At 41.4% G+C, this 25,552-nt stretch overlaps 2 protein-coding genes across 3 annotated transcripts; one reads left to right on the top strand and one right to left on the bottom strand.

Annotated features, from left to right (window-relative positions):
• Positions 1 to 1,409: 1,409 nt before the first annotated feature.
• On the bottom strand, positions 1,410 to 9,368 carry she (Src homology 2 domain containing E). Its single transcript, XM_029503412.1, has 7 exons — positions 9,230 to 9,368; positions 7,820 to 8,713; positions 7,211 to 7,337; positions 5,643 to 5,897; positions 5,027 to 5,411; positions 3,209 to 3,328; positions 1,410 to 2,606 (listed from the first exon to the last, which is right to left on the bottom strand). The coding sequence occupies exons 2-7, from the start codon at positions 8,258 to 8,260 to the stop codon at positions 2,414 to 2,416; spliced, it is 1,521 nt and encodes a 506-aa protein (XP_029359272.1). The 5' UTR covers positions 8,261 to 8,713; positions 9,230 to 9,368; the 3' UTR covers positions 1,410 to 2,413.
• Positions 9,369 to 9,705: 337 nt separating this feature from the next.
• On the top strand, positions 9,706 to 25,510 carry cgna (cingulin a). Of its 2 annotated transcripts, none has more exons than XM_029503405.1 (19): positions 9,706 to 9,829; positions 14,354 to 15,236; positions 15,388 to 15,458; positions 15,555 to 15,624; positions 16,430 to 16,551; positions 16,815 to 16,926; positions 18,539 to 18,751; positions 19,376 to 19,524; positions 20,358 to 20,478; positions 20,581 to 20,793; positions 20,906 to 21,127; positions 21,233 to 21,481; positions 21,569 to 21,739; positions 21,949 to 22,110; positions 22,342 to 22,515; positions 22,607 to 22,725; positions 23,089 to 23,197; positions 23,290 to 23,453; positions 24,027 to 25,510. In XM_029503405.1, the coding sequence occupies exons 2-19, from the start codon at positions 14,355 to 14,357 to the stop codon at positions 24,160 to 24,162; spliced, it is 3,459 nt and encodes a 1,152-aa protein (XP_029359265.1). In that variant the 5' UTR covers positions 9,706 to 9,829; position 14,354; the 3' UTR covers positions 24,163 to 25,510. The 2 variants fall into 2 exon arrangements, with proteins under 2 accessions (XP_029359265.1, XP_029359262.1); XM_029503402.1 differs by having other exon boundaries at positions 15,361 to 15,458; positions 24,027 to 25,509.
• The last annotated feature ends 42 nt before the right edge of the window (positions 25,511 to 25,552 follow it).

Here is a 25,552-nt window from a genome sequence, read left to right as displayed (position 1 = left end):
ATGTAAAGATTTTGTGTAATTCCTCTGCCACTGACAGTTTATATCCAAAATGAAGTTGGATGAAATAAAAAACAGCCCAGTTCTGCAGCTATGTATGTTACATTGTTTTAAATGGTTAAGCCTAGAAAGTGCAGTTTGGTTGATCTTAAAAAAAGGGGGGGACATTAATAATTACATCTCAGAAAAATTAAATATAGATTTTACAGGCCATTGATGATATGTAAGGCTCGGGGGGCGGGGGGGGGGGGGGAGAAAAGCATTTGTATTGTAGCTGGGATGGATATGGCTTCAACTTTCCCCCCAAAAAGGACAGAATCTGGAATCATGTGTCCGACACCCCAGGCTTGTTGTTTGTTTTGACCTACTTTGTGATTTAATTAAGAGAACACAGAGGACAAACCATAATAGCTCACACGGATGGAAGGAGGGGTGATAGTTAGTTGTGTCGGCTGTTGTGTAACATTGCCATTTGTGTCACTCTGGATAGCAGCAAGGCCAAAATATGCAACCACAAAGTCTCGATTCACAAGCAAAAGTTACCTCACCTGCTGTGATATCACATCACCAACAAAGTGCTACAAGAACAGTTATGTCTGAACTGACATTTGACAATTCATTATGTTTGCATTGACGTCGCTGCTCCCCATTCACAAACCAAGCAGATTATTTTGTGGGGCTCATTGCTACTATGGCTGGAGTTATTCATAGCTCTTAATATATTGCAGTATGTCTCTCCTCCCTCTTCTCATTCCCCGTAGAGATGGCCCTTCCTCACTCTAACTAATCACCATGGCAACCTGGTAATCCCTGAACAGAAAAATTTCTGACTCCTCTCTCCCTCCCTCTCTCTCTCGCTCACACACACAACACAGTCATAAATGCACACATGGATGCGCACAAGACCACATTCACGCTTGCGCGCACGCACGCACACACACACACACACAGACTCTCTGAACTCTGAAAACAATACACTGGTGTTTACTGGTATGACATATCTTGGCACAAACACTCTTCAATGCATCATTCTAAGGATAAAGTTCCTGTGTGTTTTCTGAGACGCTCCACGTGTGTGTCACTGTGGATTTAGATACTTTTGGGTGGTGTGAAGAAATGCTATTTGTGCGTACACTATTTCTGTAAGCATTTTATCATGTGTGCAAATGCGTGCTCAGGTTTGTCAGGATTTGTTGACTACAAATATGTGAGTGCGAGTGTGTGTGTGTGTGTGTGTGTGTGTGTGTGTGGAACTGTAATTGATTTCACACTCAGGTCAACGATTTTGCGGCTACAAGAGAAAAACGCACAGATTTATTCCAGTTTGCTTCTCTTCTCTTTTTCAGTGCCATTTTCCTTAAACCCTGCTTTGCTTTGCTGAGTGTATGTACATTGATAACACTTTCTTCAGTTAATGTCATGTTTTATTTGATGAATAAATGTCTTACAACAATAATATACGGTCCACATCATCAGGTGGTTGTTATAAGAAATTCTCACAATATCAAACAGTCAGTTCATACGCATATGTATGCATACAGCAGGTACGTTTTTGGGCTTCATTCACAATAAAATATCTTTTTAATCATAAATTCATAATATTCTTTTTACAGTTTAAGGACATAAATGGGCCTGATATTCTTGTATTCACTTGCATGCTGACGCACACACACAAACACACATTTAAACAATTTGGCTGGCTGTATCCTGTATTATAACATCCCTCCTTCACCATGAGTTTTAACCATCTCATCAATGAAGCTCTTTGTCTTGACAGACACAGCAGTTGGAAAATCCACCTGATTTTCAGGATCGATCAATACACTGATAGACGGGTCAGATGGATGAGCGAATATACTCCAATCAGGTGTATTGATCCTGCCGTCCAAGACCTAACCAGATGGTGCTAATTGATGATGTCAGCACCAATGTGTAAGGGGAGAGCGCATAACCCTCTCCATTTACTTCGAATATCATATTGGCTAAAGCAAGTGCATTGCTTCATGTGCTTTGTTGCAGGTGTTACACAGATCAATGATGTTCGAATTGTCGAGAGAGAGTTAATATAATAAAGGGCCACAACTATAGTGCAGTTAGACCAGGTTTCTATGCGGGTAAATACATTAAAGAATATGTGTGCGTGTGTGTGTGTCTAAGTTGGTTTCCAGTTATCATTTTTAACATTGTGATCAGTGGTTACTGCAAGTTCAAATTTGACCACTAGGTAGCGCTTGTACAACTGACATTCATGAACTTATGATGGTTCACTGGGCAAAACAAGCAGCATGTCTTTGTGTATGTATGCGTTGATTAACACATTTCTCTGTGTGTGTCTGTGCAGTCGATGTTTTTCATGCCTTTGCCTCTGTCAGTGCATGTGTGCTTGGCTTCCAGTGTGTTGGTTCTATCCACCTGTTCAGTGTGGCCTGGGCACAGGATGCTGCAGGGTCATGTGCTCAGCTCCAGTGAAAGGCAGTCTGTGGGTGCAGTAGTGGTGGACCAGCTCAGGGATACTGGTGAAGACACAACTACTTTGATCCAGTGTGTAGCCCAAGCCTTTGCTGCTCTTAGTCTGGGCCATAATGATGTGCACACAACTCTGACTGGTCCTAACAAAACATGAGAGAGATGCAAAGGACAAAAGAAAAAAGGCTGTCAGAAAAGGCAGATATGAACAGGATGCTGGAGAACGTTACATAAACGTGGTAACGAAAAAATGTGCTCGCTTATCTGTCTCTCTTCAAATGAGGCTGTGCATTTACTGGGTTCAGCGGATGTGTAAATGGGGTTAATGATGTGGACTCTCAAATGAATGAGCAGTGTGCAACAAATGTTCTCAGACACACACACAAATGGCACACAGGATCTCAGCCTATCTTGAGAACCTGTTAGTGTCTCCTCTACAAATGAAACCTCATGTCTGTTACAATGCCAGATACTGTGTTGCTATACTGATGCATACTAATACGTCAGTGTATCGTACCGTACAGTGTATCAAGCAACACCTGAAATTATTTACAAAATAATGATTGTGTCTATATTTTCTTAGAAAAATACACTGAATGGCATATATTCATGTCCCATACTCAGTTGCCCATTAACAGACTGCTTTGAGGTATAGGTAGATATACAGTAAGAGAAATGCCATTTTGAAATACAGCTGGAAAAATTACAAACTATATATATAAAATGGTGCATTATATGAACTCACTTCAGAGCAATGGAGTACTTGCTGGTTCCTGATTCGCTGTCTCTCACCAGGAAGCTGGCTTCCCTGCAGCGCTGCAGCTGAGCCTCAGCCTGCTGCCGACTCACACTGCCATGGTACCAGCTTGGAGAGGTGGGGGGGTAGGGGGTGGGGCAAGATGCAGAGAGAAACAACAGATCATTGACATATAGAGCAGTGACATATGGAGATAAGTGAGATGTCAAGTTAATGATACGTGATGATGGTGAGAGAAATGAAAAAAGAGGAGAGTGATGGGAGGAAGGAAACAGGCTGACAAAGATGTACAATTGTCTTAAAACAAGCAGAAAGACAGAGAGATATATGTCACAGACTGAATGAGTTGACAATGTCAAAGGTGAACCTGAAAGGCCAAATAGATAAATGAACTGGTCATATAAAGTGTACATGGCTGTGTATAGTGTCAGAGGAGACCTATTAAGACTCAACATGGTGCTGACAGTGGCTACAGGCAAGTGCCAGATATAAACAAGCTGTATGTGACTTAAGTGCTTGGAGGCAAAACACAGTGGCATTCAAGCTTCAACATGAGAAGAGCAAATGCTAACATGCTCTGAGCATGTTCCCCAAATGTTTCATTTGAGGAGAAAGGCCATAGGATGAAGAAATAAGGTTTACAGTTAAAATCAGTCTCTCTTGTCTATTCAATCAAGCCAATTCTTGAGGAAGAAGCTTACTACAGCACTGATATTGGGCACCTTAATGGTAGCCACTGTTTGGTGCTCACAGTTATAAATGCCCAATTTCACTTAAAAATGGTTTAGGTGCCAAATGTAAAATAAAATGAGATTTTGGCCAAGAGGGCTGGCAGCCTCTGTACTTTGTTTGATGTTGTGAGTTGTGAGTCACCGAATGAGACACTTAAGTCATTCAGCTTGATTGCTTTAAAACCTTTACACAAGGAAGCTGATTAAGATGGCCAAAAGTGAGAAGGGCACTATCGATGTTCCATATTTCTTAAAAACAAAAGAAGCTCTGCATGAGAAAAACATATCCTTTGCAGGCTTATTCTTTACTTTCAAAGCAAACTCACGCAAAGCACCACACAACATACAACAGGAGGGCACAGTGTGTGCACGTCACTGTGCAGTTTTTGAGAAATGTGCTGTTAATGTTGATAAGTACAAATAAGACACAGACATGGGATAAAGCCGACCAAATGTCTCAACCCTAATGTCATTTTTTTAATTCCCTCAATCTACTAATCCTGTTTAAGGTTATGGTGTGCACTAAGGCTCGTCCCAGCATGCAGCAGTGGGTGAGCAGCAGATCAAAAGCATAACTCAGAAAAATGCTTATAAATCTTGGCTTTGTTTACTTTAGAGTTTCCAATTCACCTAACCGAAATGTCTTTGGACTGTGGGAGTAGGAGCAGCAGATCATGTTACCTGGACAAACCAACCTTTGGTCTAGGATTAGTTTGCTACTTACCATGTCACTGCCCATATGTGGAAACTACTCTTCTACAAAATGAATTATCAGTTAAGATAGATACACATTTCTCAATCATATTTTCAGATTGGAAATGATTACGCTGACTTTAATCATTCCTTATTGATTTCGTTTATATGGTGCCATTTCTTATACATTTTGTTTTATTTTTATGTTGTACATGTATGTCTTCTGGCATGCTGACAGAATAAGAGTCTGATTAAAACCGTTCAGACAGACTGATTAAAAAAAGGATGCTTTCTTAATTCTGCTTTTCTGAAGTTTGAAAAGATTATGTTTGACATTTCACTCATCCTTTCTCAAGGACAAATATGTTTTCCCCTTGCCTACCTCTGCTTCTCCAGGGACAGACTGGGGTCCACTTTGGCTGCATCCCCATCCAGTGGGGCACAAGGGGAGGTAGGGGATGGAGGGGAAAGTTTGTTAGGGCTGGTGGAGGGTGAGAGTGGTGAGAGTTTGAGGGTTGGGAAAGAGGGAGAAGGAGGTGTGAGAGGGGATAGTTTCAGAATAGGAGAAGAGGGAAAGGAGGAAGAAGAGGGGGATGTTGGAGAGGAAGAGATCAGGGTTTTTTTTTGGTTCCAGTTTTTCTGTCTCAAAGTGTGTTGCTGCTGCTGCTGCTGCTGCTGCTGCTGTTGGTGTTGCGGCTGTTGCTGTGGGCGGTTGGAGGTTGAACCATTCTCTTTACTGGGAGAACAATCCAGTGCCTCAAACTGAGCTAGAGGAAGCAGGAGAGACAATATCAATCTTTCATTATAAAGCTCTATCAAAGATACCAGAGCTACTAAAGTAAACATGTGTGGAAATTGACTCAGCAGGATTGTTTAATTTCCTCTCTAAAGTAAACACGAAATTGTTGTGGCATTACTGTACAAATAAAACTCATGGCATCCTTCCTCCACACCCTAAACCGCCACCCTTCCCATCATCCCTCTCTCCCTTTCTGTACCTGACAGTGCTCTAACAATGTCTTCTTTTCTCCACTCCCAAGGCAACTCGTACTCTCCAGCAGGACGAACGTCAGACTCTGGCCGGCTGACAGGGATCCAAACCCCCTCGCTCTCACCATCCGATCCTCCCTCATAAGGTATATCGTAAATATTTGGAGGCAGGGGCTTTCCCTCTTCTCCCTTCCCTTCTCGATGTCCTCGGTCCAGCAGAACACACACTTTTAGGAGGTCTTTTGAGCCCCGTCGACGAACCTCTGCAGCAGATTAATTATGTGATTTAATACTGGATTTCACTTACTGTATGAAACAATAATCAATGTTTGTTTCAGTTTAAACTTGTCAGATAACCAGCCGACTTCATATAAATAAAAATACATATAACAGCAAAATAACCTTATCTTACGTGTAATGTCTGAGATTAATTGCTTTTTTAATTTTTAATTTTAGTATATTTCAGTCGAGAAAGCTGTGTAACTTCAATAATTATACTAAAGCATCAGTCTGTGATCAGGCATGCATTTCTTGTAAGCTTCTCTGTGTCAATTTGCATAATATGTCTGTTACATATTCAAAGGGATGTGCGATATTCAATGTGTCCTAATCATCACTGTCGGAAAGGGAAAACTGAGACTGTTAAGTAAAGTTAAAGTACACTTTTTAATATTTCACATTTCATTTACACTGCTTTGGAGTGATAAGGTTGTCCATTTGTTCAAACTATGTGATGCACGTTTACTTAGCACCCATATTCTTATGGGCATTGCATTTGTTATGAGAGGTCACAAAATTTTTAGGAATTTTACTTGTGTTGCTTTGCAGTCCAACAGGTAGCCTGTATATCTGCACTATTGTGTGATCAAACAATGGAGTTACAGGAAGAAAAGGTCAACACAGCTGCTGATTGGCTGGCTGACCAGGCCATTTCCTGACTGCTGGGAAGTGATTGGGGTTGGGGCACTGGGTAAGGAGGGGAAGCCAGCAGGATTTGGGATGGGTTAAAGGGGTCTCTCAATTCTTTTTCACACGTAACAGACCATAAAGTATAATGTGTGTTCTCTAGTGGGGGGGCAGTGGGGCCAACTTCCTATCAAGAGAATGGGGCAAAGGAAACAGAGGCAGGAGACAGGAAGTTGGAAGAGGAAGCTGCACCCATTGTCCCTGCACAACACTGTTTCTATAGTAACCGCCAGCAGGGAGGGAAGTCAGCAGAGAGACAGAGGGTCTAACTTATCTCTAAGTACCTTTTAAAAAGCCCTTTAACACAAATGTCAGATAGCATGAGTGCAGAAAAGTGAGCTAAGATGTGTTAAGCTTGCATGCAATTAACTTATGAAGGGTGAAATACAAAGTACATTAAGGCCTAAATGGATGAACTTATGTTGTCAGTGGTTTTAGCTATTGCTGGTGTGTTTCACCCGACTGCTTTTACAAGGTCAAGAACATTCTTTTTGTGGTTTTAGATTGTGCAGTTTAAATGTGCTTTGAGCATATTTTGTTTTCAGTGGCAGTTTCTATGAAAAGCAACTGTCACTCTAATTGCTGATCGAGAAGATGACCGTGACCTCACCTGTGATGATGACCTGAGCATCATAGGGCTCCATGTACCCATCATTCATTCCTGCTCTCTCAGCCTCTCTCTGCTCTTTGGTCTTCTCTGCATCGAAAGGATCAGCATAGTCCTCCAGGATGATCAGCTGTGAGAAGAAAACAAGCATTTTGAAGGAGCACAATACCATTGTGCTACCTTTCCAGATGTTACATTTACCTGGAGACAACAAGGCATGGGGAGAAAGATTTGATACACAAAGTGCTTGTGTGTGTGTGTGTGTGTGTGTGTGTGGTGTCCATGACTGAGTGACAAGTAATGGAAGGACAAGCGGAAATACTTGTGCAAAGAGGTCAGCGCATTGTGTTTGCCTATTTGATCTGACACAATGTAGTGAAACTGCATTGTATTCTTTAGAGAGTGATGGAAACTGAATACAGGGTTATGAACTCAGAGGTGGGGACAGAAAGCACAAAGGAAGGCACCACAATGAAAAGTGGCTTTTTGAACTGTATGGCATATTGACTTTGACTGCGCACTGCTGTAGCCACCTCTGTCTGGTTTGATTCTAAAGAAACAGAATATGAAATCAGAATAATAAAGCGTATTCTATCTGTAGAAGTTACTCACCGCTGCCTTAATGTCAGGCCTTCCCTTCTCGTTCTCAGGCAGCTTCTGTTCACTTATCCCGTTGAGTTTAGGGGTCTTTTCTTGTTTATCCACCTTGATCATCCTGCTGATGTACGCCTGCGCCAGGCTGGACGTCCTGACCTGGCGGTTCTCATCTGACGTCCCAGTCTCGATCTTGGAGTTCTTGCGACTTTTTCCATTCGTGAGACTATCCCAGACTGTCCCACCAGATCCAGTGTTATTACGACCCAGTTCAGTAGCAGAATTTTTCCTATTTCTCCCTGCTAACAGCCCCCCGACGCCTCCATCCTTACGTTGATTTCCTCTCAAACTATCTCGCGAAGGTTTGGATCGAGTTTGTGGACCAGACTCAGAGGCCGAGCGAACCCTTTCATTTCCATTCTTTAGGTTGATGGGGAAATCTCTGAACCACTTTGCCATGGTTGCCCAGGTATTCACACTTCACACAAATTGAATATTGAATGATTTTGGGGTCTTTTACGCGTTCTTGCCTGAGCTACCCGACGGCAACTAAATTTAAAACGTGCGCAACAGCTCCAGTTTTACGCACAACTACTTTACGCACACCTTGGTGGAAGCAACTTTGGTATAAAACTGAGATGATGTCTGGGCAAGCCAACTAAGCAGAGGCCACCTTATGGAGCTGCACTTCTTACTAGCGTCTGAGACCCCTCGATTATCAGACAACTTCTGGTGCGTCTTGGAAATCATTGGCCAGCGTTGCTCTGCTGCTGTCACCCTGCACCTTCAGTAACAACTATCCCTGCAGCTTGAAAAGTAGCTTCTGCAGAGCGTAAACTCGAAAGAACTGGAAGTTTTTCTTTGAACCCAGTAAAGATCCCATTCCCGGAGCGTGATGGTTGTGAGTCCAGTCTGTCGACCAGGAGAAATGGTGAGATGGAGAAGAAAGTTAGTGTGTGCAGACAGTGGGATGTCGCTGGGCTTCGGGGAGGTGCTGTGGTGCGGGGGAGGAGTTTTACTGTAATGTTTTCAATGACCCATACAGTAACTGAATCCCCTGAAAGTCTACAAACTTTATCAGCAGTAAGTCACTTAAAGGATTAAAATGTGACAGCTATGACATGCGATTACACAGTTTGTAACAATGTATTTTCTTTTTAAAGCTTTTCCCACTGCACTTGAGGTCTTATCTGGAATCTGCTGAGTCCTCGATGGTGAGAACTTGGAGAAATGAACAGTGAATCATCGCTACGGGCTCAAGAGTGATCCTTTAAATCTGAATTTCTTTATGCGGTTAATTGCATTTTTTTTTCCTAATTGTGAATAAATTGTGATGTCAGCTAAGCAACGTTAAAGACGACACTGAACATAACATAAAATAGATCGAATACATCTATCATAGAGATGAAGAGAGGAAAACCAACTCACCTGTGTAAGTCACGGAGACCTGCAGCAGTGGTCCGGAGCTTTTTGACAAACAGCCCGACTCCACTGAGCAGCTTGTAGATAGTTGCGCCATCTACTGGCAAATTTCACAAAGAAATATATATGCGGCTGCCCTCTCTCTTCACCTGGTCCCACTAGCAGCCCTGAAAACGTTTCCTTTGTGTTGGACAGTTATAATTCACCTGGAGAAAACCACCGGCCCCCCTCCCGGCCCCCTCCAGCCCCCCTCCCGGCCTCCTCTCCTTCATTTCAGGGAAAAGCTCTTAAAGTTGGTCCAGCACTGCGACTAACTGACGTACAGATCTGACCAATAGAAGCCATAGCTGATCTCCATAGCCCCGCCTTCTCGGCGCTCTGGTCCAATCACAGAGCTCCTTCTGGCGCGGCTGGGCGGGACGGCAACATCGTCGACCAAAGGTAACAGGTTGCAGTCACCGCATGATGAACTTGTTTCTGGGCTGAATTGGAGGAGGGATAGTCCTTTCCTGCTCCTCTCCGGGCCGACTTTGACGGATGTGTGTGGAAATATTAGAGTTATCATCGACACAGAGCGGGCAAAGAGGCAAAGCGGAGTGCAAAGAGGTGAGTTAACGTTTAGTTCTTGTAGACTGACCGAGCTGTCAGACAACAGTTACTCTATCTTCGTCTGCTCTCTGGCTTTGGCTGTCGAAGTTGTGTTGTGTTTTGTCACATTGTTGTGTGAATGTGCTGTGAGTCTGATCTGTGGACCTGTTTAGCTTCGGAGCTAGCATGAGTCTGATGGATCGAGGCTAGCCTCGCTTAGTGTCCTGGGGCTTTATTCTGTGTGATGGGAAAGTCAGGAGTCAGAGTTAAAGGCTGAAAACCTGTTTCTTTTTCCAAACTGGGCTGGGTTTCATGGATTATCTGGGTCTCTGTCCTGGAAGATTTGTCCCTGAAGAAAGGTATTTTGAGACACAGTGAGTCCAGATGTTCAGATCTGGACAACACAACAGCACAAACAATTTGAACTATAAAACTATCCTGTATTCTGTATTTCCTGTATGTTTATGCAGCACTGCCGTGTAAGTCTTCTCCATGTCAAGTCTGAGTCAGAGAGAAGTGATGACAGGGACAAGAATTGCAGGTTATAGTTCAGAAGTCAGTTATTAAAGGTTCATGGATTGTGTAATGAATTTCAATAATTATGGGGTTGAGACCTGCAATGACAGCGACATGGTTTCCTTTTCAGACGGAGCAAACATGGAAAAAGTTCCGCCTGCCAGGTCAATTTTGCAGGTTCAAGATCTCAAGTGTGCAGATAAAATCTTTCCCTCTCTGTCTCAAACACACACACACACGCACACGCACATTCACACACACTCAGCCTGTGTAACAAGTGGCAGGAATGTGAGGGACGGTAGGGGTGTATTTATGTGCTCCTAATATGGTGTCATTTGTGTACTATTTGGTAACACTGAAGCCTCTCTTTTATTATGCCAATGAACTTCCTTGGATTTGAAAAGAGGAATAAATGGCTGTTTTGTTTGAGTGTGAAAGAGAAGCAGTGGCAAGTTTGGAAAGCAAGACTGAGCATTGTAGAGAGGATGAGGGCCTGGTTTTATGTCAAGAATGTAATGGAGCGGGACAATACCCCGAGGACTGGGTGGCTGGCTGCCCTTTAAAAACAGAGAGGCTACCGTCGACTCCATCGCTGTTACCAACATCTTTACATTTCTATTTCCAAGCCCTGTAAAACTTAATGATTCACCTGGAGGAAATAGGGCAAACTTCTGTTCAACAAGGTCACATGTTATGGGATTCTGTAGAATATGATTCAAACAGTAAGCTGACTTATTAATTTGTCATGGAGGGCTACCATTAAGGGTCATTGTAATGATAAAATAATCTAAAAGTTGTCTTTTCTGATTTATCAATTTCTCTATAAAACACGTGAGATCAGTGAAAATATCTAATAATTTCAATAGTAAAAAATGCAGCTAACCCTAACCCTAACCCTTTAACAGACACAAGGGTTGAAAAGCTATGAAATCTGAGATTGTTCTTTAAAAAATGACTTTAACAATTCAATGTCAAACATTAATTGTTCAGGTTAACTGAAAATTAACTGACTGCATTAAGCATTACAAAATGTGAGGATTTGTAGTTTTTGCAACATGAAAACACATGGATTTATTTTATTTTCGTACAAGCACAGTTTGTTGGCTGGATTTGTACATTTTATTGTATTATCGCAAACACAGGCCACAGCCTCTCAGGCCTAGTTTAGGTTTAGAATTATGACTTAGATAACCTTCGGCCTTTGCTGCTATCTCTGTATCACTTTTAGATCAGGGCATAGTTGAGTGTATCACATGAACCATAATGACTGTGAATCAGTGGAGGCACTTCTGTACTCCATTGCTGTTCTTTCATTTCTCTCCACACGCTCTAATCTCCTAATTATATTTTCCATTCCATTTTGGTTCTTCACAGCGAAGTGGCTCCAATTCAATCTACTCTGCGAGAATTCAATTTTAGGCCAGAGGTGGAGGCCTACCAGGGTATCATGACTGGCAGGAGAGCCCAAATCTACCAGATATGCTCTAAGCAGGACAAAAGGGAACTTGCTAAAAGAACCACCACAGCTGCTACCCCCAAATATTTATTATTATTATTATTTTTTTTTAATTTTTTTTTTTATAGATTAATCCTCACATTATTCACTTGAAATGTTTGGTCTATAAAATCTTAGAATGCAGCAAAAAAGCTGATGGTGATATCCTCAATTTTTTCAGTTTGACCAGGAGTCCATAACCCTAATGAATAAATAAATAAATGCAATAAATACTTGAAACTTGAGATAGCGATTGTTCATCAGTGGTGCTTGAAAAGTGATTGCCCAATGATCAGTCATTAAAGTAGTTTGGAATAATTCAGGGAGAAAGTGAGTGTATGGAGACAAGAAATGTCAGCATCCAAACAAACTTGTTTCATGATAAGTCAATGTAAGGCAGTCAATGAAAGGGGGTGGGAATAGTTTTGGCATTCTCAGAATGGCTGCCCTCATTTTCTGCCTCACATCAGCGGGACAAAAGGATGGGTTCCCCCTCAACCCTTTCCCTTGTGGGCCTGGCAATGTGTTCTTACTCTATGATGTAAAAGAAACTGATCAAGAAATGCAGAGATTTTTATTTATTTGTATTTTTTCTAGATGATTTTCTGTAAGTGCATTTGACCCACTCATAGATCAGATTTGACAAAGCACCTAGATCAGATGAGCATGTAGACATTAGCGTTTTTCTAGGTCCCTCTTATGGTATGTCTGTCCCACCCCAATCAGTGCATGTTACGTTTGCTTGACCTTGTTGTGAATGTGGGGATACATTGTTTATGCTCAACTTAACAAATCTTTTGTGGCATGGTGCTTCCTCTGTGTTTCCCCAAGGTTGGAAAAAATGGACTAACTCTTCACATCTGATGTCTGTTTATGCACTATGCTTATGCACCACAGGCACACAGATACATCAGCGGTCATTCATCTTAAACATCTCAAATGGTGTTGCTCCATTCACTGCCACCCCAGACATTTACCTTACCTATTGTTGCTCTGTGGGTGTTTGTAGGTGAGTTGCTTTCATAGTGAGGAGGACTTATGTTACCATACTCGTAAGTTGTGGCTCATTTTGCTCTTTTTCAGAACACTTAGCTGTTGTTGATTGTGTCATACAGTGTCCAAAATCTGTATGGTGTGATGCAAACGTGGGCGTATGTGTTCAATTATGTATGCATGCAAGACAGCGTTATCTATTTGATGGTTACATTTGTTGTCAGCCCTTTCCGTGTGTGGACACAGGGAGTTTGTACACATGAACAGCTTGACTTTGGATTTTATCACACAAGCCACATAGCTAAAGAGAGAAAAGCTTTTTCCCTCCTTCTTTCTCTCTCTGTCTTCACCCTCCCCTCCTGTCTCCCAACCCAATTTCTCTCTCTCACCTTCAAAAACTGTGGAGGTGAAAGGTGCAAAACAGGGAGGTCAGAAGGGATTGTAGTAATAGCTTTTAAATGGGTTTAATGGACCATACAGTTGTAATGACATTGCGGGGGGAATCTAACTGTGTCAGCTAACATAAGGTATGATCAGTGGGTTGGTGTAATACCAGGAATGTTGAGTGCTTCATAAACGTGTTGGTGTTAATTCATCCTGGCAGTGACTGACTACATGCCAGCTGTGATGTAGGTGTGATCAGTTGCAGTGGAAATGAAATACTTTAAGAATTACTCATTCCGTTCTATCAGAACATAGAAACTGGGAGGATAAGGGAGTCTGGAAAAACAAAAAGATTACTTGGTGAAAGAATGAAACCCATTGACTGTGTATACTCAAGCTGTCAAAGTTTTGTTGGGTGAGTTAGCCTCAGTACCTGGGGAGAGCAGGAAAGCCTACAAAAGTTGGAAAAGGCTCAGTTGGTCCACAGAAGAAGAGATTGATAAGTGGGTGTGTGCTCTCAGGTTAATGACTAATGGAGGCCACTGAGTACAAAGTCCACACAAGCAGCTAAGAGCCAAGTGTCATGGCTTATAAGTGTACTCTCCTTTTCGGATCATAGTAAAACTGCGTCTTTGTTTAACAATGTTGCACAGTGTGCAGGTATTTTCTGTTTTTTGCATTTGGCTGTTTAATTTCTTTCTGTCTCTCTCACCCCCTCTCTCTCTGAATCTGCGTCTGGATTATAAAGATAGTTAAATATTGATATACTAAAATGTTCAGTAACCGTAGTATTTTCAAAATATAAACACATCACATGAACAAGCTGTCTTTGAACACATCAGCTGACATTTACACAAGTTGTATCTTCACTAAGATAATGTAGGCTAATAGAGCTGGTGATCTAGAACTCGTGTGTGTTTTTGGTGGGGGGGTTGGTAGTCTGTATTTAAAGTTAGAGACACTTATATGGGGGGGGAATATAGAAAACACAAGATGCCTCTTTTGACAAAATCAACTGTCGAATGAATCAAATGTCATGCAAAAAGAGAAAAAGACAAATGCATGTAAAGTTTACATTTCTGTCTCTGCATCATATGCTCTCACCTGCCACTTCCTTTCATTACTGCTAACTCTTATGTATTCTGTGTTACCAGCATGAGCACACCGCCCTCAGGTCAGAAGACCCCAGTAGACTACGGTGTCCAGATTCGCTTCATCAATGACTACTGTGACAATGGTGGCTCGCAGCCTGGGTCCCAGCCCAAGGCCAAACCTCAAACCGCCTCCAAATACGGTGTTGCAGTCAGAGTGCAGGGTATCGATGGCCAGCCATATGTGGTCCTGAAGGATGGAGAAAAAGGAGACCAGTATGGAGTCCAGCTCAGGACCCAATACATGTCTGGCTACAATAGCCTTCCCCGGAGGAGAGAGAATCCTGAGCCTGGGACACAGGGGGCAAGTATGCGAGGAAGAGACAGAGGAGAAGAGGGAGGGGCACTACGCCGGGCGCAGTCCCATGGGTCACTACTGGACAGGGAAACAGGCAATGAGGATTATCAGTTTTCTCGACCACCAGGTGATGGGAAGTCTGGTAGTTATGGGAACTTGGATGGAGTATTGGGAGTAGGAGGGACAAGAGAGCTTCAGCATGTCAGTGAAAGAGATGTGTCCATGGAAAGAAATATGTGGGAAGGTTCATATCAGGCAGGGCTCAATGGGTCACTTGGGTTGGTGCGGGGCACTCAGTCCTACACTGACGCTCCTCCACCATCAACTCAGCTTCACCCTAATCAAAGACAGACTTCTGTCACCAGACTTGTGAACAGGTTTGATGGTGGTAACAGTGGGGGCCAACAGAGACGGCTGCTTCCACCACAGCAAGATGCCAGAGCTGCATCTCCGAGCCGCACTTCCAACCCCTACACCTCATCTCCATCTTCAACACACAACCAAGACACTCTCTCCACCAGTCAGTGGTCTTCACCTGGGAGACATACTCCTGTGTCAACACCACAGGCCAGTCTGAAAGAGGCACAAGTAAGAATAAAATCTTTCCTGTCTGGGGATAAAACTAATTATTATTATTATTATTATTTTAATCACTCCAAACACCACACAGCATGCAAAATTGCAAGAGTAGTTTTCTGATCTATGTCTTAAGGTGACCCCTGACCTTTTGCTGGACCAGGGTCAGAGTGCAGAGTTGAGCAGTGAGGAGGAGCAGGCCATGCAGACTATATATAATATCCTAAGACAAGGGTATGGACCGTGTATCATCGTTATCCTCCTTTTGGACAAGCAGTTTTTAATTGAAATGCAAATACATTACTATTGTCTTTCCTCACCTTTCTATAGAGCCAATGAGAGTGACGTTGTCACAAAACATAAAGTCAAGCTCATTTTCCAGAAGATTCAAAATATAAAGGTTTGTCTGTTTTTGTTCACATTTGGCTGTAGGTGGCTTGTTCTTGGAACTCCCTAATACACCAGATAAACTACTTACAATATTTCCATTGTTTAGACAGTTGTATATTTAAATAGAATAAGATAAAGTGTCATCTGTTGAGGCTTCAAAACCCACCCAGTCATTAGTTATTGAAGTTATGTCATTTTGCAAAGCTCACTTCAAGGGAGGCGTGAAATAAGACCTGTCATAAATGTGTGTTTAAGATTTGGGTTCATACTATAATGTGCTTTGAACTACCCATGAGCATCCCTAAATTCAGATGGCTGATTGGAACTGGCGGCCACCAGAGGATGTTAACAGTCAGAGAGGAACTTGCCACTTTAACTCAGCTCTGATTACATGGACATCCATATATTAACACTGATCCTAGTCTCCTCAAAATGAGAGCACTAGTGTTGAAGTGAAGGAAATAGTTGGCCTAAGTGTACTCAGAGTTTTTATGTTGTTTTAACTAACCAGGAAGGCTGAGCATTTCTGGAGTGTGTTTGACATTAATGCTCTGATTAATCCTTAAAGCTCTGCCCTGGTCAGAGGTGCACACACACAATAATCTGACCTCATTAATGACTCATCATATGTTGGTTTAAGGAAGTTGGGTAGTCTAAATCGCCCCACAAGAACTTAATCCCTCATGTAGATTGATCCGTGGACATTGCAATTCCACTTTGGCATTTCCAAAAACTCAATTGGTTATGCCAGCAGAGTTACCTGATGTCTTATGTTTCACTATTCTTACTTATTCATCATGTCTGCTTGTATATAGGGCTCTGATAGCAATTCTGATCCTGCATTGAAAGCTGATCTTGAAGCCTGTCTGGATGAAAATCTGCAACTGCGAGAGATGTTGGACCGGAAGAAGATAGAATTGAATGAAACACAATCAGAGTGAGAGCACAGCAGCACAGACCAACACACTCACACACAAGCGCACGTACACAAAAGCAGGGAGGGTACAGTAACAGTGGTTGTTTCAGTGTGTGTAATCAGGAGTAAGACAAAGCCCTCTTTGTTGTCAAGCAGACTCCTCACAATTTCACAAAAAAGCAGTTGCTGTTATCCAGAAAGCCCAAAAAGGGTGTCATAGTAATATGAATTAGAATATGAATAAGAATCACAGAGTAATACATACACCTTTTTTTTTCTCTAAGGCTGACTCAGCTTCGTATGGATAGGGAGAACGCTGAGGCTCGGGTCAGAGACATGGAAGACCAGCTGGCTGAGCTTCAGGATGAACTGAGAAGAGATAACATCAACAAGACGGTACAACCAAAACATGATCTAAACAATTCACCCACACACATTTAGAAGGATGCACTATCTCATCTCACTGAGATAAAAAAAATGACTTTAGACTAAATTGCTTTTCAAGACTGCAATTTTATTATATAATGCAGGGCTTAAAGTACTCCGGCACCGTGCCGGATCTCCAGCAAGTGTCTTTGGAATGCAAATAAAAAAAGATCAACATTAAAAAAACAAACCTGTTGATGCGGGATATTGTCCGGTTCGGCAGAATGAGAGTAACGCAGCTTTCCCTCTCAACCAAACTGACATCACAAACCAATCAGCAGGGGTGGACAGTAACAAATAAATTTACTTGAGTACAGTACTTAAGTACAGTTTTTGAGTATCTATACTTTTTATTTTTATCTTACTTTTATCTATACTATTATTTTTGGAGGATACTTTTACCTTCACTTCACTACATTTGAAGGACAAATATTGCACTTTTTACTCCACTACATTTCTATTGATGCTCCCTTTACTTGCTAGATTTGTGCTAGTCTAACATTACTCATTCATTTTTTTTAATTGTGACTGTTTTTGTAACATGCACACCTCTGTACAACACGAGGTAACACACAACACAACTAGCAGAGACTGGATCCCCAGGCCCCCCGGACTGTGAGGCTGTTTATTGTGTCCATATAAAATATGTTTTGTGCAGACAAGAGACTAGACCAGAGGTCTCCAAATCCGGTCCTGGATGTTTCCTGATTCAGATGAGTGACTCGCAGAGCTTGATGACGAGCTGATGATTTGAATCAGGTGTGTTGGAGCAGGAAACATCTAAAACCTGCAGGACAGTGTCCCTCCAGGACCGGAGCTGGAGACCTCTGGACCAGATCAAACCCCTCCAGAGACGAGAGACTGGACTGGATCCGTCCACAGACCGGTTCTTGTAGGGCCTCTTTAACTGAATGTACTTTTGAGCTATAAACATCTCTGTAGCAGAATAATGTCAGTGTATTGTATAATGATGATAAAGCTACTTTCCTTTCCTGTATTTTTTTATACTTTTTTACTTAAGTAATTTTTTAAGAAAATACTTAATACTAATATTTTGATGAAGCTACTTTTACTTGTTTTGGAATAATATTTGACAAGGAGTATCTGCATATTAAACAACTTGGGAAAAAATAAGCTCTTGGGAATTACTGCTTCCAAAATAAACATAAATGGCTGCTGCACATACTTTAGCATCCAGCAAACGTTGGCAATATGCAAAACTTATTTTTTCTCCTCCTAGTTGACCTGTTATGTGAATGCTATGATATTGGAAGTCAGAAATGCAGCATCCAAGCCGGCGTTTTTTTTCATCAAAGTCACTGTTGGAGAAGATGTAGAGTAAGTTTATGAAGCCAGGGGAAGATGTCTTAACTACAGACAAAGGACTTAAAATAAGTGGTGCTGGGAGGAGATGACAAGCCTTTTTGACTATTTATTTCCTATTTTGTATTTAGAAGAATTAAATAGTTTACTATTGCACCCTCTCGGAAAAAAATTGAGGCTCAGGATATTTTTCTTACTTTAAGCCCTGTATAATGTCAAAAGCTATCAAGTCAATGATGTATGTTTGTTTTGTCTCCAGGACCTGATGTCTTCTCAAGCACAGATGGTGGAGATGAGCCAGCAGAAACACAAGTTGGAGGAGACATTGAAACAGAGAGAGAGGGAGCTAACAGCTCTGAAAGGAGCACTGAAGGAAGAGGTGGCCACACATGACAAAGAGATTGAGGCACTCAGAGAGCAGTATAGTGCAGACATGGAAAAGCTCCGCAGCAGCATGGACCAGGTTTCTCAGGTGTGGACATCCTCACATCGCAGGCTTTTCAGGAGCATTACTATTCATTAGTAGCCTGTGTTATGATGCCAGCAGCTCTTTGAAATCAGTAAAAAAATGAATGGGGCCAACACAGCATACAGGCAGATTGACAGTAGATTAACTTAAGAAAAACCATGACAGTTTTTACTTACTCTTACTTACTCATTCATCTGTTGAGGTTTGTAAAATGTCTTTTCCCCTCATAAGGTAATTGTACTCTGCCCTCTCCATTGAAATCCTAATGAGCATGCTCTTTTCCATATGAACAACTTCTCTGAGTCCTGTGAGTGTCTGCAGAGCTCATCTTTGGTTAATTACTGCACTGCATTTTAAACATGACCTCTTGCAGTCAGGATAATTCAAATTGCTTTGTACTGGAGTGATCTACCTAGACTGAGAAAATTATCTATGAATTGTTAGGAAAATAGGTCCTGTGATGGACTGACAACCTGTCCAGTGTGTACCCCGCCTCTCGCCCGTAACGTTGGCTGGGATTGGCTCCAGCACCCTGCAACCCAGAAACAGAAAAGCAGTAGAAGATAGATGGATGGATGTTTGGAAAATAATACTATGTGCTATCAAGCCTTCTCTCTTTTGTGTTAGTCTCATGCAGGGATTGAAGCAGAGAGGTTGCGCATCAACGCGTCAGTTCGCTCTCTGCAGCAGCAGTTGGAGGACTGTAGAGACGAGAGCAGCCACTGGATGGGGCAGTTTCATGCGAATAGAGATGAACTTCGAACAACTAAACAAGAGTGAGTCTGTAGATGTGTAAACACATCATACTAATCAAAAAGCATACTCTGGATTCCTGGGTTTTGTATTTCAGTTGTTTAAATGCTCATTTGAATTTTTGACCCTCTTTTTTTACACCTGCCATACTACTAATGTGTGTCCACCTCTCTCCTCCATTCTACCTGGTCAATTTGACCTCTCTGTCAGAGAGCCACCCACCAGCCCTGAAACACTGTGAGAGTCACTAATTGAACAGCATTAGTGTGTAGATGTACTGAGCTGTAGATGTATCTAGCCATGCTAACACTTATCTCACTGTATTATGAAGGACATCCACACTTAGAGTCCTAATTTTGCTGTTTTTGTTTTGTGTGTGTGTGTGTGTGTGTTTGTGTGTGTGTTTTTTTTCTTTCTTTTTTTTTTTTTTTGTAGTAGTAGTAGTAGTTGTAGTAGTAGTTGTAGTACTTCTCATTCGGATTGCACAAAGGAGATTCAGTGACTGAGTGCAGTGTGTAAGCAGAAACAATAAAGATGGACCAAGGGGTGTGGATGGTCTTGTATCTTTGTCTGTGTGTGTGTGTATTTAAAAAAACATGTAGACTTTTTGAGTGTATCTGACTATTATATATTTAATATATACATATAACATATATTTGTTAGTTTTATCAGGAAATGCTGTTTTATTTCCTGTTGTCTGAAGATTAAATAACTTTGCTTGATGATTGTTTCAAAATAAATGAAGCTGCTTGTCATGATTCGCCTAAACAACCCGACTGATTCTGATCTACTAAAAAAGCAGTAATCCTTGATTGGTACAGTTATTTTCCATTAATAATGCAGTCACATTTTTCAGACTCCTGCAAGCTCGTCTGGAAAAAGAGGAGTTTGAGGACGAACTGAAGGAGCTCCATGAGAAAGTGAGCACCATGAAACAACAAATACCAGACCCCAGCCACACCCAGACTCTTAACCAGGTGCAGTAAACACACTGCTTTTACTGACCACTGATTTACAAGAAAATAACAAAGAAAATTGCTGTCAAATTGTTCACATGTTGTGTGTGTTGATCTTTTCAGGAGCTCCAACAATGCAATGCTGATCTGCAGAAGGCAAAGTCTCAAGTGGAAAAGCACAGGACTGACTTTGACAGGAAGGTCATGGAGATCATTGCTATTAAAAAGACTCACCAGAACCAAGAGGCAGAACTGAAGTATGAGATTGACAGGCTAAAGGACCAATTACAAAGGGCTAAAGAAGACTTTGCCAAGGCACGGGAAAAAAACAAACAGGTTAGTTTATTCTCATAGTACTTCTGAGAACTTCTACATCCTAAAGGGATCATTTAAGATTTTACTCATGTTTGAACAATAAAAATGACACAGATCTTCTTTCTGCCTATAGCTCCCAGACCCAGCTACCGTCTCAGAGCTGGAGCAGAAGCTTAGTGAGGCACAAAGTGAAGCAAACCATCTAAAAGAGAAACTCTCACTGACAGAAGAAGAACTTGAAAACAGTAAAACAAATCTCAGTAGAGCTCAGATGGACATAAAATCACTCCAACATTCCCAGCAGGAGCATGAAGAGGCCGCCACACGTCTGAAAGAGAAAGTCTCACGGTTGGAGGTAACATTCCATCCAGAGGAGCAACTCTGTTCTGCTCAGTGTGTTTGATACCGTGTGAGCAGTACATATTTAAGCATAACTGGACATCCTCTGTGGTTTCCTCAGGCTCAGCTGCAGACCAATGCCACAGAGAGTTCAGAGGCAGAACTCGCCCTGCACTCTGAGGTGAGAGGGCTGAGAGCTGAGCTAGATGATGTCAAGAGAAAAGCCTCGAGATTGAGCCAAGAGCACCGTGAACTCAGCCTGTGTCTGGAGGACACAGAAAAAGACAAGGACACACTCAAACAGACTGTCAGCCAGTTAGAAGAGACTAAACGACAACAGGAGAGAGCTCTAGATAAACTCAAGAAAGAGGTGAGAGAGATCCCTGTTATGTTTGAAAAGTCGGTGCAGCCTAAAGCACAAAATATTCATCATCTTTGTTTTATGTTTTTTTGTCAGTATGAGTCTCTAAACGTGTCCTCAAGAGAGGAATCCCAGGCTCTGAAGGCTCAGCTCGAGGAGCAGAGAGATAGAGCACGCAAGGAAATGCAGGAGGTGCAGCGTAGTGGAAATGACACTCAGACTGAGCTGGAGAGAAGCCACACAAATCTAAGGAGACTGGAAGAAGAAGTGTGTTTTAAGTGTTTGTGTGCATTTGGGCCTGATTGTTGTTTTTATTATAAATATCACATCTGATCTGGCTGTGTCGAATAGTTTTGGCACGTAATATTCATGGTGCATGCCCAACTGATTATTTTCATGCAAAGCAAATTTATTTTTCTGCCTATGAACATTGAGTCTGGGACGACTATTTCTAATGTTATGATAAATCTAACTAGATGTCACGGCAGAAGAAGGAATTCCTGCTTGTATGTGAGGAGAGAGACAACCACCAATTGGATAAAGAGCTTCTCACCAACAGACTGCGGCACCTAGAGGGAGAGATGGAGTCTACCAAAAACAACTACAGTGAAAAGACCCGAGAGATTCGCATCCTGGAGGTAACTGTGACAGATAAGTGAGGGGAATGAAGCATGACTACAATGATCCCAGCTGTTAATACCTCTGCTCTGCCTTTATTATTAGTCTGAGACACACATATATTTTAATTTATGCAAATATATTTCCACAATAAATCAAAAGGATCAATTATCAGACTCCACCGCCATCTAGTTTCTAATCCATTACACATAGTGTCTCCACTAAGAGCCTAATAGAGCTGATCTTGGCAGGACAAGCTGAAGCGTCTGGATTTGGAGCTAGAGGAAGAGAAAAGCAGCGTGGAGATGCTTACAGACCGAGTGGCCAGGAGCCGAGACCAGATCGATGGACTCCGCTCTGAGCTCATGCAGGAGAGATCCTCCAAACAGGATCTGGAACTGGACAAGAATGCCATGGAGAGACATGTATGTGCACTTATCTCACATCCATGACATTTGTTAGCCACAGAAATTGAAATAAACTGAAAAAGTGTTTAATCCTTCTCTCTCCTGTCAGCTGAAGGAGCTGAGGATTCGTGTTGCTGACATGGAGGGCCAGTCTCGCTCCTCAACAGGAGTCTCTCAGCTGGAGAACAAAATCCAAGAACTCGAGGAAAATCTTCGAGTTGAGGAAAGGTAAAGCATATCAGATAAGAACAGATCAAATCATCAGTAAATATAAGTGATTTTTAAAAGTATCCTCTGTTAATCTGTGAAGAATATTAGATATTAATTCGTTATATTATCCTGAAAGAATATTTGCAAAATCAAATGACAGAAGCCGTGTTTTGTTGTGTTTTGTTTTTTTGTTGTGATTTCACTCTTTCCTGAGATACTCTGCTTCATTCTTATGCAGTTATTAACCCATGAATGTTAGTAAGCAGCTTTATGGGAGCAACAAGATGGAAAACGTTTTCCTCCGGGCATCATAGCTGCATTTCAGATGAAGAGAGTTTCTGATTAAAGTATTTTTGCTGTATTTCTCCAACACGTGAAAAGGGAGAAGAACTCTGTTTTGGCATCACAACGTCGTTTGGAGAGGAAACTTAAAGAGCTCAATATGACACTAGATGAGGAGAGACAGACACACACTGAACAGAGAGACCAGGTATATACATTTACCATCTACTGTGAATTTGCTGCTTCATATAAAAACACACAATCAGTGAGATTTTATTTCAACCTCATCCTGTGTTGCAGCTTACTCTCAGGGTAAAGGCTCTGAAGAGGCAGGTTGATGAAGGAGAGACGGAGCTGGAAAGAATAGATGGACTCAAAAGAAAAGCTCAGCGTGACATGGAGGAACAAATGGAGCTCAAAGATGCCCTGCAGAGCAGAGTCACAGCTCTTGAGGCTGAACTCAAGTATGTGTTTTTCTTTGTCTCTGATTTTTCTTTTGCCTCTAGTCCAATTTGTTACTCACTGTGAGCTTTTGGTAATGATTGTGCAAGCCACTTCCTGGCAGCCTGATTATCACAGCTGTGTGTGTGTGTGAGTGAGATACACCTTCCCCTCCTTCTTATGTCAGAATAAATTAATCTGAAATGCAAATGATGCAGTTACCAGTGAATTGAAATTCTTCTGCTGTTACACATAATTACAGACACCAGGTGTAGAGTCACCCAGTGTCCCCGAGGTGCAGTATTTCACAATGTGATGTGTGTAAAACATATGAGCAATCAGCCACTTCTGAAAAGGTATTTCATTAAACTAAACTGGCACATTATTCATGCACCACAGGGGAAATCACATTCCAGACATGCCCCATCTAGTAGCATTGAAATGCTGTTATTCCCAGTAATACCAGCAGAGGGGGGGGTATGACCAAATACCAGTGTTAATACTTGGAGTTAAAGGAACTGATGAGGGGCTTGGGGGGGGGGGTGTTTTTCAGTACTTTGTCATGACATAATCATGATTATGATGATGTTTCACAGGAGGAAAACTCAGGCAGCAAGGTGGCCAGCTTTGGACTCATCAGCTCTCAGTTCAGATGAAGATGACACCCTTTATGACCCTCTCACGATCACCTCTATCCTTACTGAAAGCAACCTGCAGACCAGTTCCTGTTAAAGCTGAACTCTGGGAACAGCACTGCCAAGTGTGTGTGTGTGTGTGTGTGTGTGTGTGTGTGTGTGTGTGTGTGTGTGTGTGTGAATTCTGTGATTTGTCTGGTTTGTAGGATTCAAGGCAGAATTGTTGGTACTACGACAATGAGGGTACATGTGGTATGGTAGAGCTTAGCGGGGGAGTGGGTTTTTTTTTTCCTCTTCCAATCCCCCATACTAGTGAATGGAAGGAAACAAAACATCCGCTTCATATTAGGGAATATATTTTGGTACATAGTGTATGTAGATGTGTCCATTGTACAGAAACAGCTGCACATAGTACACAGCCAACAAATTTAAAACCATTTCAAGGTTGGGGTTCTTGAGTCAAAGACTTACGGTACTAGGTCAGGGTTTGACTGAATCATAATAAGCATTGTCATCATTTTTTGGGTGTTGACAGTTTACATGTTGGGCACTCTGAACAGACTGAACATGGACCGAGTGCTGAGTTGTTGCTATAACCACAAGTGATTGAAATCTGCAAGTGATATATCAATGTAATGCTGATGATGTTTTTTCTGAACATTAATAACTAATCAGACCTAATAATGGTTTTGAGTGAATGAAATGTCAATGTTGGTCACTGAAAACGAAACATATTTTTGTGTACATTTTTAGCAATGAAATATATGTGTCTTGCGACTGAAGATATTGAACAAGATTTTACTCCACTTTCAGAAAATGTATGTAGTGATTCTGACCCATAAAATATGACAAAGTATATTTTCTTAGCTAGAGACACAAATTCTAAAATAGTAATAAATAAAACAGATGTGACCTAAAGCTCACTTTATTCCACGGTTGAAGATAAAATTTTTGCTCCACCTGGTAAATCAATATTCTGTAGCAGTTCCTGGTACCATAGACATTCATTTTTGATGTTTTATAACTGAAGGCAGACAGATGAATTTCTACCTTTTTAAAGCAAAATAATGGCCAAATATATTTTCTGTGTGTTTGAAACAAACTTATTTGTTGAAGCTGCTCAATTTCTATGCATTCCCATGTACTAAGTCAATGAAATGTATATATTGCCTTAAAATAGTTCAGAAATAATTTGCATTTGATTTTTCTTTTTTTTGTATGTGTAGATTTTATTTTATTTTATTTTGTTTGTTTGTTTGTTTTGGGTACTCACTTAAACTGACTTTGCAAAAACTTTGAACAATCAGTTGAATTGATTTTTTACTATTTGAAATGATGTAAGGATTTTTTTTTTTTTTTTTTTTTTTTTCAGAAAAACTGGAAACTGGTGCATATTTGTTAGATGGCTGAATATAAAATTCTATTGCATACTGTAATTTTTTGACTAGAAAATAGGCACACTGTAACTGTACTTCAAATAGATTTTT

This window comes from Echeneis naucrates, chromosome 6, assembly GCF_900963305.1.
Source record: "Echeneis naucrates chromosome 6, fEcheNa1.1, whole genome shotgun sequence".
NCBI lineage: Eukaryota > Metazoa > Chordata > Actinopteri > Carangiformes > Echeneidae > Echeneis > Echeneis naucrates.
Note: the sequence above shows the minus strand (reverse complement) of the source record. Positions and strands in the feature narration are given on the sequence as shown.

Coding starts and splice junctions, on each gene's coding strand:
- she (XM_029503412.1), bottom strand. CDS start 8,260: ATGGCAAAGTGGTTCAGAGATTTCCCCATCAACCTAAAGAATGGAAAT. Junction 5,898..7,210: donor TGCTCAGGTCATCATCACAG/GTGAGGTCACGG, acceptor AATCTGCTGCAG/AGGTTCGTCGACGGGGCTCA. Junction 2,607..3,208: donor AAGTACTCCATTGCTCTGAA/GTGAGTTCATAT, acceptor ATGTTTTGTTAG/GACCAGTCAGAGTTGTGTGC.
- cgna (XM_029503402.1), top strand. CDS start 14,355: ATGAGCACACCGCCCTCAGGTCAGAAGACCCCAGTAGACTACGGTGTC. Junction 15,237..15,360: donor CCAGTCTGAAAGAGGCACAA/GTAAGAATAAAA, acceptor CTATGTCTTAAG/GTGACCCCTGACCTTTTGCT. Junction 15,459..15,554: donor TATAATATCCTAAGACAAGG/GTATGGACCGTG, acceptor ACCTTTCTATAG/AGCCAATGAGAGTGACGTTG.